At 29.1% G+C, this 13,519-nt stretch overlaps 1 protein-coding gene across 1 annotated transcript in view; it reads left to right on the top strand.

Moving 5' to 3' along the window:
- LOC107439983 (acetoacetyl-CoA synthetase) overlaps window positions 1–13,519 on the top strand; it is a 42,689-nt gene that overhangs the window by 2,666 nt on the left and 26,504 nt on the right. Inside the window, exons 2-6 of the mRNA XM_043043530.2 lie at window positions 3,566–3,677; window positions 5,848–5,951; window positions 7,668–7,785; window positions 10,237–10,347; window positions 11,923–12,020. Of these exons, the coding sequence (XP_042899464.2) occupies window positions 3,566–3,677; window positions 5,848–5,951; window positions 7,668–7,785; window positions 10,237–10,347; window positions 11,923–12,020 (543 nt within the window). The remainder of the gene's footprint in view (window positions 1–3,565; window positions 3,678–5,847; window positions 5,952–7,667; window positions 7,786–10,236; window positions 10,348–11,922; window positions 12,021–13,519) is intronic.

Here is a 13,519-nt window from a genome sequence, read left to right as displayed (position 1 = left end):
ATGAATTAAGTTGGTCAGTAAATTTTTGAGATATGGGACCAGAGAGATCCAACAATACTTCTTGGGTTGTGGATAAAAGAGAACTTTAACATTTGAACGATATTTTTGTTTTTATCGTTTTAATTAAGAATCAAAAATTTTAACCTACAGTTCAAATTGGATCGCTTTCAATACGAATTCAGCTGAATGTCACAAATAAAGAGGGTAAAAAAAATTCGACAACAACCATTTTGCCAAAGGGTAACATGTGATCGCCTTTCGACGATCAAAAAAAAAATTTTTTTTTTAGTTAGTCTTTATTTATGATTTTATGGGTCTGTCAGTTTATTTATGTCTGATGTTTACTGGTGATAAAAATTGAGGTTTACTTTCACCATAGAGAAAATTTTTTTCTTTCATACTGATATCAGGCACAGAGCTCTAGTTTAATTTTGAGCGCCCTAGTGAATCAGAAAGTAGTCGGAAATTTTACTGACGGGAAATTCCATTGGACTATAGATTTTGCTTTTAGTGATCAGAAAAAGATTGAAATATGCCATGTCATCAAGCAGAGTTCAAGTTAAGATTTAAATGCAATAGCTAATCAGAAAATGGTCAGGATCTTAAAAATTGATTACTTGCTTTTATCAATGGCGATAGTATGAATTTATATCTTTCTTGTTATGAGATCAAATAATGATTGAAGCTTGTAATTTCATTGATTACGTTTTGTGATAAAGAATGCTGCTACATTAAAATCTACCTTACAATGCTATCTGGGATTATACCAGTGTTTCCCAACGTGGGGCCCACGCCCCACCGGGGGGCAATTTGATTGTAAAGGGGGGGGGAATTCAAAAATGGACTCGACATGAGTTTACCCCTTGATCTGGGCCATTTAAATGCAATGCATGATTTCGGTGACAAAATCGAAGGAAAAAAAGCAAATTCTTAAATAATTGCGGTCAATAAATATTATGTGACTTAGGGATTTCTTAAGCGACAAACCTGAAATGAAGTATCTGTTTACAGTCGAGATTAATGCATTTGTGAGTTATTTAGCCAATATCTTTGAAAAACCGAATATATTAAATAAGAAACTTCAATGAACAAATAAAACTCTTGTTGATGCAAAAACGAAGATATTTGGCTTCATTACCCTTATTGAGTTATGTCAGAAATATATTAACAACAAAAACTTTGAACAGTTTCATTGGCTCCAAAAATGTGAAGTAAATGCTTTACTTGTTATTGTCGATCATCTGAAAACTCTATCGGCTGATTTAAAAGAAANCCAGAACTTCATGTTTTGAGAAATATATGTATTCTGATAACAAGTAGTTCTGGATTTCCAGTATATTTTCTTAAAAACGGAATGCATTCGAAGATTATGAGGGATGAATTCGAAGATTTGAATTCGAATAATTAGAAGGCAATCAACCATCTAACGGTAAGCAGCCATAATCCTAAGCAGCAGGAAAAAATAATTGCTTCCCTAAAAATAAAAATGAAAAAAATCAAGTGCTGATCGTAGTATTCAAATTAGAGTCAACTCAATTTTTTAAAAAAAGTGATCTTCAATTTATAAATCAATGATTCAAGAATGATCTGTTTAATGTTTCAAACAAAAAAATTACAATATATAATTAATAATAACATTTTTATAAATTATTAATTTTATAAGTAAAGTAAAAGGACAAAAATTCCGGCACTATTTTCTTATTACTTTTAACAAATTTAGAACCTAAGTGTCTACGCAAAAAACTAACGAGCCATTTGGTCTCCCATAGAGCCAAAAACGCAGTAAATGTTTTCCATATTTTGATAATTTTGACCATACCTTTTTCTCAGTGTATTATATGAAATTCAGAAGTTACAAGTAATATTATGGGTTAAAAAACTGTTTTTAATTTAAGGTAAAAATAGAGCGAAATAAACTGCGCTAAGGACATTAAATTGTTTATTTCATAGATTACAAATTAGCAATTAAAAGTTAATAAGCCGTTAAATTTAGGGCTTATAAATTGTTAAATTTAAGTGGGCATAAGAATTTAAATCATATTTTTTTTTAAAAAAATTATTATTGCCGGAAATGTAAAGAGCATTTTGGTTTGTAATTGGATACTGACATTTCTATCAGAAAAATAATTTTTTGAAGTTATTATGATAATTTTACTGAAAATTTTGTGTTAATTTGCGCATAAGTAAATCTCAATGAAATATCCTTTTCTCTTTCTCTTTATTTAACACTTTAGGTATCAACATCATTTTTTTTACTAATTTTATTATAAAAATTTAATTTCAACTAACAATAATAATTTTTTTTATAACACAGCCTACATAATTCTGAGTAATTGTAATTTTATAATCACTTGTAATTTTGAATCCAATCCAGAAGACTAGGAAACTCCTAGGGCAAATATTGGGAGAAATATTGCCTTTGTGGAGGACTTTTTGGTGGAACTAACCCGAATTTGCGTGACATGGAGAGGAAAACCATGAAAACCTCCCATGGTTAGGCCAGCGGGAAGGGAATTCCAACCCATGAGGATATTTTATGCCAGCAGAATATTACGATTCATTATTACGATTAAGTCAGCTGGATATTCAATGTAAGTACAGTAACTGAGGATATTCTATGTCATTGTGGTCGATGCGAGTTGAGAGCAGAACTCGCATCGACCAGTCAACGCTGGGATTCGAACCTTTGTCACCTCAACATAAGGTGAGAGCTCCATCATCTGAGCCACAGTGATTCGCATATAATGTCTTAAAAAATTGCTAAAAATTGTTTTGTTGAACAAATCACAAAAACTTTTTCACTGTAGTTTGAGTTATTGGACAAAATTAACTCTTGTTCCTGACACAGAAAGACTAAACATAAAAAAATAGCGATTAAAAATGTGCAGGGGTCAAAGAACTGACCTTGCATCAGAAAGGTTCTGGGTTTGAATTCCAGGCAAGGCATGGATGTTCTATCATTCTACGTGCTATCTGTCCTTACTGTGGGAGCAACGTTGGCCCACCTAATATGGTGCCCCTGAAAAAGTGGCCAGCAATCAGATGCCTATGACGAAAGGTCATTCCCCAGACGGGCATTAGGAAAAAAAATGAATAATTTGTTTGTTAATTAACACCCAAACGACACTTTTCGACAAAAATGCACCTCGTGTTCTTTGAAACTCGTGCTCTTAGCTTCTCGTGTAAGCTATTTAACTGGAAAGCTGTTATCTACCTTGAAACGTTAAGGTTATTTTATGTTGGTTGGAAATTTTTGGTGCATTGAATATGGTTAAAAGCTTCTCTTAAATTAATTTCATTTTACCTTTTTTTTAATGTTGGGATGATAATGTTCCAAATTAATGTAACTAATTTTAGTTTTTAATTATGATTACAATTATTTCAGATTTATTTTCTAAGGAATGAATTTTTCATTTCTTAAATAAACATAAATTTAATGTTGAATTATTACTTCAAAAAATCAAACCTTAAATTTTAGTAGTTGAAAACTTTATAAGCAATACTTGAATTATCCCTAAACCTACTTGGAGAGATTAAGAAATCGAGAACTAACATTTTATTTCAGATGGAGGCTGACAGAAGTGATCCCCCACTAGTCTGGACACCAAAAGAAAATTCTGGATATGAAATGAAAAGATTTATGAAAAGAATTGAACAGAAATATTCTCTGAAATTTAGTAAGTTATATTAAATACATTCTAACCAAAGTAATAAACTTTCGGAATTTAATATTTTTAACTGCATGGTCAGAGCTACCGACTGCTAACTCTACTATTTTGAAAATGCATAATAGCTTTATCATCTATATCAGAGGTTTCCAACTTACATGAGGCCAGGGGCCACAATTAAAAACACAAATCAAATGGCGGGCCGCAACTGTATCAAAATTTTATGTAGGACTCTTTTGTGTTTGAAAGAACATTAAATATTTCTGTCAGATTTTTACCAAGTTGTACAAAACAAAAGTATTGAATCACAAATTAAAATAAGAAGGAGATTTTTTAAAAATATTTAAATGCATATTAAAAAATTCGGGGTACAATAACTTCAATGTGCACCCATGCATTAAACAATTAATGTGCACTCATGTATAAAACAATTAATGTGCACTCATGTATAAAACAATTAATGTGCAACAGATATCTAATTTTTAAGATATAAAACATTTCAAAATGTTCAATGACAAAATTGAGGTTTGTCTTCTGCAACCACCAGATAATAGATATTTACATTTTAAATTTAAAATTTACAAATGTGTGTGTAAATATTTTCGTCCAAAATGAGTGGTTTCAGAAAGTTAAATCGGAGAGTTTCTACGAGAAAATTTCTGATACACACATGCTAAATTATATTCACAAAATACAAAAAATGAAATAAAAAAGAGCAACATACACGATTATTTTTGTATTTGAATAAATATTTTTTGGACGCTAAACCTGAGAAATAATTTCTTTTGCACCGTTGGTATGATAAATTTTACAGAAACGAAGAAATTAGGATTTTATTAACGAGAAAAGTATTTTAAACCCATATGGATTTTTTACGAAAATTGTCCGCAAAAAAATGACAACTAATATATTTTAGTTCGCGGGCCACAAAAAAGGGCTTCGCGGGCCGCCAGTTGGAAACCACTGATCTATATATTATACGTTTTTATACAGGGAGGCTCCGTTTACCAACCCGCAAAAATAAGAACCTTTTTATTAACGAAGTCCACAATTATTCTAGTTTGATCTAAGAACATTTCGTTAATTTGTAAATCGCAAAGGCATGAACGATAACTTGGGCCTAAAAAATAATCATCAGTACTTTAAAAAAAAGAAGTTTGACTAAACACAGATTGTATGATTCATGATTCATCATTATCATCATAGTTGGTCAAACAGCCCAATGTGGGCCATTGCCTGCCTCTGAAGATTTCTCCATAACGACTTCAGATTTATCTTTGACCTCCAATTTTTAAAATTAATTTCAAGAAAATCAGACTCCACTGAGTCATCCCATCTTAACCGCAGCCTGCCCCGCTTTCTTGTACCAGTGCGTCTAAAAAGCAGTATCTTTTTTTTTATTGTATTGATATCACTCATTCGAATCATGTGGTACATCCAATTCATACTATCTATTTTTATGTATTTATGATTCAGTAAGAAGAAATAAATTAGAAGTATTTTTAGTCGTTAAAGGGGCTTATACTGTTCAAATAGGCAACAGTTTTCGTTCATCTCATTAAATTTTTTTCTTCTATAGAATTAAGACATAAAAATTCTTCTCTCATAGGAATTTTGGAAAATAAAATTTTATACAGAGTTTATAAAAAAATATGGTTCTTCAGCACGTTACGTTTTAACACTGAAATGTTATTATTGCGATCTATAAAGCCTCCCGCTTGGTATTTTTACTGAAAATTTAACAGCTTATATAATTCTCGAATCTTAAATATTTTTATTCCATCATACTTCCTGTATATTTTTCTAAACTGTATTTTCAAAATTCTCAGTCTAATAGGTTTTTCACGGGAAAACAAAGAGTAACGCAAAGTTAAACACCCAAAGCAGCGGCGGCATCGTTAGCGAAGTTTTAATATAGAAAGATGTCTGTTCCTTATTGAAGTAAAGCGCCATCTACAGTTAGCATTTTAAACTATCTTTCTTATGCCAAATCCTTTCGCTCCTTTTTTTTTATTTTTAATATTTACTCATTCTCTGATTTTAATACTTCATTATATTCTTTCGTTCCTTTATAATAGTTATTTGAAAGTAGGTCAATACATTTTAAATATGGTACTGATTTCGTTAATATTCAGTTAGTTTGGTAGCATTTAATGTTAAAAATTTTATTTCATTGCAGATGGATATTGGGATTTTCATAGGTGGTCAGTTGAAAACATCATTGAGTTTTGGTCCGAAATGTGGGATTACACTGGAATCGTATGCACAAAAACATATGACAAAGTAAGGTGCAAACTATGCATGGTGTTATACGAATATTTTCAGAATCAGTTTCAAAACATAACACCATTCTAACGTCATATTATTTGTTTAGTATACGACTGGATAAAAATCAGTAATTGCGATTTTTTTAAAAATATTTTTATTATTATCTATATTTTATAACCGCCGTTGAGCAGCCATCCCAATCTTTTGGGTTTACGACAATTAATGTTCAACTCCATAGCCTTGTTATTTTGAACAAAATCCAGAAGACAAGGGAACTCCTGGATCAAGAATTAGGAGAAATTTTCCTTCATGGAGGACTTTTTGATGGAGCAAACCCTCATTTGCGTTACATGGAGAGGAAAACCAGGAAAAACCTCCCACGGTTAGCCTGATGGCAAGGGGACTCTAACCCATGATCCGTATACTACTGAGAGTATTTTATGCCAGCACTGTGGTAGGTGCGAGCCGGTTGCGGCATTTGTATTGACCACATCCATCGCTGGGATACGAACCCGGTTGAACCCAATGGAAGGCAGGCGCTGTATCGCCTGAATCACCACGACTCTATGATCTATATTGGAATTTCAGTTCATTACCTTTCCAAAAACCCTTAAATTTTTTATCTCTGATCTTGATAAATAAAGTTATACCTTCTTTTCGCATGCTGACAGACGAAACCGAAACCGGAAGGAAACTCCCAAAAACGAGACTAAAAGATTTTTTGTTATGCTTTGCACTTTTTTTCATTTGAATAAATTCCAACTTTAAAACAAATAAAATTCATTTTCAGAAAAAATAATTTTTAAATTATTACTTTTTTTTGCTGTCAGAATATGCTAACAAACATTATAAAAAAGTTTATTGTAGAATTCTTCGAAATTTTGTATGTAGATTTTGTATCATGTTAGCAATATTTTGAAGTAAAAGCGAATGTATAAGCGTGAATTTGTTATTTTTATTCAATTTTAAAGTAAAAGTGCTAAAATTTTGTCATTAAATACAATATTTAACAATATATTTTGTTCTACTTCATTGAATTTTTGAATTTTTTGTTAAATGTTAGTTCAAAACACAAGTAATTACATTATTGACATAGGAAAAAAATTATGCATTATAATTTTTTTGTAGAGCTGCTTGCGTGGCATAAAAAATTTGAAGATCTTAAAGCTCAGATTAGATATTCTGAAAAATACTTTACAGATTTTTAAATTTATAGAGATTTACAAATTTATTTATAATTTTCTGGTCCCTGCTTACCAAACGCATAATTAAAAGTTAATTAGGCTTTTTTTTTAAAAAAAAAATGTGTTGAAACTAGTTGGATACTTCAAGTTTAAAACACGTTATCGTTCATTTTCGAGATCAACCACAGTGTGAATTGAATTCACAATGTCAAAACCAGTTTGATTTTTGAGGGAACCAGAACACTGAAAAAAGAGTGAAAGGTTCTTATTAACAATCCTTATAATTTCATTCAGCAAATAATTCACTTATTAAAATATTTTAAAATTAAACATTAAATAAAAAATGTGCATTATTAATTTCTTAATTTAGGGAGTTAATCAGGTTGATCATTGTACAGCACAAGATTATTAATTACATTTTAACATTTACTGCAGGAACCCTTAACTAGATGAAATAAAACACGCAAGAAAATCATGCATTGCTATATTCAGTAACATATAAAAACAAAAAATCTGAAGGGAAATAATTATTTATTTATTTTATTAGGTAGTAGATCTAACTGTTCCAATGGAAGAATGCCCTAAATGGTTTGAAGGAGCCAGATTGAACTACACGGAAAACATACTAAGGCACAGAGAAACCAGAGTTGCCTTCATATTTGCTGGTTGTTCCACCTTTTTATTTTACCTACTTATTGTTTATTTATTTATTTATGCACTTGTTTGTTTATTTTTGTTTCATTCAGAAGGTATACAGAATAAAATAAACTCTTTTCAGATATCTATTCAAGAGTTTAAAAACAAGCTTTTCTGAAGAAAAGTTATCATGCGTTCTAAACGTTTAAAAACAGATTCTTAGAGAGGCTTTGACTATTGTATATGGATCTTAATTTTTTAATAAAGATATATAGGTGTTCCGTATTATTCACCCTTATATATACAGAAAAAAACTGCATCAGTTTTTAAAAAGGGATGAAATATTGTTTTTCATGAATTTAAATTTTGCTTAAAGGTAACATATGCATTATTATGTCAGGACGGACTTTGATTGTAACCGTTTGCATACAGATTTGCTACTTACCTAAATTTAAGAGAGAGTTTCTTTTAAAGAGTCAGTATGCGATGTCAATATTCTGTATTAAAACATGGCCCTAGATCTATTCTTAATATTAATCCATTATATTCAAACTGGATCACATATTATATTACCAGGTACTAGTGTACCCTAGCAGAAAATATAATTATAGGCTTATTAGGGGGCCCTCAATATGGCCCTATAGGTTACTATGTGTATATATAAGAATATTCAGGTTGACATTTTTGATTTTGTTGAAATTTTCAGGAAACGTTCTTCGTCTAAAACTGTTGGACATATGTTATTTTTATTATTATTGTTATTTTAGCGAAAAGAAATTCTGAAATTCCNGTATTTATATTAAAAACAAGAAATATTTGTTCAGAAGTAAAATTTGCAATGAAAAAGTAGTAAAAGTCATTTTTCTCGAAATGTCTTTTTTGACAAATTTACAAATTTCAAAATGTTCAAGCGTAATGAATTTTCATTCTATTGACCTGAGAATTTAATGCTATATATTTATGAATATTATTAACATTTTGTTGGAAAAGCTTTTTGAATTTATATAATATTTTTTTTATACATGATATTTTATAGAGGTATGGTGATTTTTTCCTAAAAATGTAGGTTTTTTACTGATTTTTTAATGTTATTTGTCTCTATAATAAAAAATAGAAAAAGTACTCCCAACAATTTTTTCAATATTACCTAATATGTAATATTTTAAAAAAATTTTGTCATTTTGACAAAATTTCAGACCCGAGGAATAATGTAAAAAAAAAACATAAAAAATTCAAAAATTTAAATTTTTTAATTTCTTAAGTTCTGAAATATTTCTTTGAAATTTTGCTTAAAAGTTGTTTTTAACAATATAAATGTATTCTGAAAATTTCGAGCAAATCCCTTGATAATTTCAAAAAAAAATTCGAAAGTCCTTCGTCGCCTTAATAATTAGAATGAAAGCATTAGAACTTAAAATAACGTCAGAGCTATAATCTCCTCATTTCGAAAAAAAAAATAGCCTCATATTTAATTGATGTGTTTTTCTTAAAATTCCAAAGCATCATCAGTTTCTTTCTTTTTTTTTTTTTTGAAAAAATAAAAAATGAACAATGTAGTATTATAAGAGAAAAGTATAGATGAATAATTAATTGTTAAGAACTCTAGCTTCTAAAAATATGAATAGTTTAGATTTTGAATTCTCCTGGGTGTTTTATAGCTAATTTGAAAGCATTAATAGTTTTTAAGCATGATGATTCCTAATATAGGTTTTAAATCAGTTATATCATTTCCAGATGTAACTAGATACATTGCAAATGTGTGCTCGCCAGACATAACTAGTCATTCATTTAGTACCCAAGTATGCTTGGTACTGACAACGAACAGTTTAAAGAAAATTAGTCTCCACAAATTTTGAAACTGACATACCTTTCATTTAAATCTTTAAAAAAATCATTAAAAAAGTGACGGTATTCTTATACACAAAAGGAATTATAATTTGCTAAAAGAAAACCCTTACAAAAAAATAAGATGTTTGACAGGTGTAAAAAATATACCTAAAAAAGAAAATAAGGTTATTTTTTGCACCAAGAATAACCTCAACAATAAACCTCAATTTAAACATCGATTTACAACTCATAAAATCAACCTCATACATAGAACAACAGTACTTATAGTTGAAATCGGGTGGAAGTATTCACACCTCGAATCTACTTAGTTGCTTGAAGTTTAGAAAAAATGGCCCCTGAACCTTAAAATCAACCTCTCTCGGCTGGTTGCTCTAAGGTAAATTTCTATCGATTGCAAAACAACCTAAAGTATGAATAAGGTATCATATATAACTTACACATTACAACATCATATACCTTAATTTTGAACCATCGAAAATTTATTTTTTTCTTTTTAAGTCAACTTCAAATAAATTTCAAATCCGCCTTAACACCTCAAAACATTCCGTTCTTTTTTAATACTAAGTTAGATACATAATAAATGAGCTGCTTTATTTTGTATACTCATTATTTAAACCACTGTGGTTATTTAGGTGAGGAACAAGAAACTGAGAAGGTAACATTCAATCAATTATTTGATGAAGTATCGCTGTATGCAGCTGCTCTGAGAAAGATTGGATTCAAAAAAGGAGACGTAGCGGCAAGTAAGTTAATACTATAATAGTCTTTACAATAACAGAAAGTACTATTGTATTGCATGAATTAATACCAAGAAACTTAAACAGAAAGATCTACTTGATAGTGTTAAAACTTCCTTTTCTTCATAAATTGTAAATATGAAAAAATTTATATATATATGTATATATATATATATATGTATATGATTATTCCTGTTATAAATTTAAAATACCAGATGAGTTACTAAATAAGCATTAACTTGCCGATAGTCTCAAAAATGACCAATAATTTAAAAAAATAAAAGAAAATGGAAAGAGATTGAAACGTTTCGTTTGCTGCGTTCTGTTTCGGTAAACCCAAGAATTTTTATTCATCAAGCTTCAAGTTTAGTTACAAGTTTTGTTAAAAGGTGGCGGTATTAACAGGGAAAACTAAAAGCAATGTTTTAAAAATAACCACCATTTTCAGCAATAACGTCTTGCAGTCCGCGGAAATTTAACAAACAGTACAAATATCTCAGTTGAAATAGTTTAACATGAGCAGTAAACATTATTTTTTAACTTTTCTAATCATCTGTTGTCGAGTATTTAATTAATTTTGAAATCTGGTGCGAAAATAAATATTCAGTTTCCTAAATAGAACGCAGCAAACCGTACATTTATATCTCCTTTAATTACTCTAAAATCGATGTACTGCTCAGTTTTCGAAAAAACTATATATTTTAAATAAATTATTCTAAGAAACTGAAGTGGTAATATATTACTTGATAAAAATACTTTATTCACTTAAAAACTATACAGATTGGAAATACAATCATCATGTTTCAAGCATTCAAAAATAGGAGTCTAGCAGGTCTTGAAAATGGGCGCCTATTTTTGAGCAATTGAAACATGTTGACTGTTATCTTCAATCTATATATTTTTGAAGTGAATGAAAATTCTTAATTAAAATAATAACTGACATATCTATTAATAGATTTCAATAAATTTCAACTCAATTAATAATGTCTAATATACGTTATCGTGAAATGTTCTTCAAAGCATTAAAACGGTTTGAAGGCTAATACACTTTGTTTAAACTACAGATAACAATCCTTTTAAAATATTAACAAATATTTCTTAAAATAAATTGCCTAAATTAATTAAAAATAATTACTCATTTGCTGTCCAATACTTTTGTTAAAAGAACTCAGTTCAAACTCCATTATACTTATGTAACTTAAAACGAGGTTTGAGAACTTACTTTTAACTCACATCTTTAATTTTATAAATCAACTTTGTCATTATTTTAAATTTTTTGGTGAAACTATTATATGATCATAACTTATAACGTAAATAAAAGAAAAATGATTTAACTGTAAAAGTTGCAATATTTTTTTTCCTTAAATCTTGATTTCTGGCTTTCGTACGCTCTCCCCACCCCCACCTCCAAAAAAAAAAACATTTTACTAAAAAAAAAATTTTTTTAAAACTTAACTTAATCAAACAGTAATTTGATTTTTAAGTCTTACTGCTAAAAATTACTTTGAGAATCCCAAAATATTTAAATTTTATGTAATTTATCTTGCTTATAAAATTTTAGTGAGAATTTTAATACTTTAGGTTACATTTCGAACAAAAAGGAAGCAATTTTGACAATGTATGCTGTGGTCAGTATTGGGGGTATTTGGACAGGAGCTTTACCCCAACTTGGTTCTAAGGTAAGATACCCATCTATGATACATATTTTTAATAATATTATTTCATAATCGGATATAACGAAAACGCTTTTCAATTCCTAATTCTGAAATGTTCAAATGCAGTAGTTCTATAGCAAAAAGGACTAAAATAAGTCGTTTTTTGCTGCAAGACTACTGCAGTTCAAACCTCTTAAGATAAAAAATTTCAAGGTTTTATAATATGCCAAGTATGTACTGCATTATGCAATGCCAAGCCACAGTTACAAATTATTCAAAAGAGAAAAACACAGCGATTAAAAACAATAGTGCTGGATGGTATCGGAATTTTTATTATCTTCAAATATCGATAAAATATCAATATTTCACGATATATCACAAATTTTCCAATGTAACTGCATTATTTTTAAAGTAGGGCAAAGTTTTGTTGCTCAAATAAAGAAAAAAAAAGTGTTCTAATCACTATTATTAATATTAAATTAAGATTAAAAATAACAGACTAATTATAAAACTTTAGCAATGTATAAGATAATAGATAAAAATTACATTATTTTTGTGTTTAAGTTTTAACCTATATTTTTCCATATTTGTTAATGCTTCAAAAAGTATAAATGAATATTTTTGGTTTAAAAAAAAATGCAATTTCTAGTAATAGATTCAATAATTTTTAAATGTAACGATAAACATTAGTGCAAAAATGCTGATAAAGTGAAATGATATTTTAAAAAAAAAGTAAAAAAGTGTCGAATGGATTTCAATTAAATTTCAAAATTAAATGGATTTCAATTCAATAAATTGTATCTATATAAATAAAGCAGAATATTCATATGCATGCTACGTTCCGTATACACAAACAATCCGCGCCTAATTTGGAGTAAATAAAAGTTTTGAGAAGTCAATGGCGGACTAAACCAATACCTCCTAGAGGAATCAAGCCCCACAACGGGTTACTATAGGCGATGATGACGTAGTAGAGTTAGGCCCAGAGGAAAACCAGTCAGGGTAGCTATTTTTTCGAAAAAATCCGAATCTGATCAAACGAGACATTGGCGATATTCTGAAGTATTGTAACCTGTGTACGCATTCAGCCAATTGGCGAATATTTTTAATTAAAATTTGTAAACAACCGTCGGTGTTCTGTTGTAAACGTTCTTCGTAAAATTTATATTTATTCTACAAATGTTATAAATTTCAGCATTAATTTAATTCTTAGTGTTATGAATAATGGTATTTAAATGCTGTGTACCAAACTGTAGAGGAAATTACAAAGTTGATGGTACAAAAGTATCTGTTTTCGGATTTCCCAAAGATGAAGAATTACGTAAGAAATGGCTTGCCGCCATACCAAGAGATTTTGAAGTTACAAAGAATTCTAAAGTGAGTAATATTTGTTTTTATTTTTAAAAATGTAATTATGATTCTTTATTATATTTTTACTTAGAGTAAATTATTTTAAATTGTGGATAAATTAATCGTAATAATTAAGTTGTTCTTATCAATCATATCGAAACTATTGTAATAAA

This window comes from Parasteatoda tepidariorum, chromosome 10 (genome assembly GCF_043381705.1).
Source record: "Parasteatoda tepidariorum isolate YZ-2023 chromosome 10, CAS_Ptep_4.0, whole genome shotgun sequence".
Lineage (NCBI taxonomy): Eukaryota > Metazoa > Arthropoda > Arachnida > Araneae > Theridiidae > Parasteatoda > Parasteatoda tepidariorum.
Note: the sequence above shows the minus strand (reverse complement) of the source record. Positions and strands in the feature narration are given on the sequence as shown.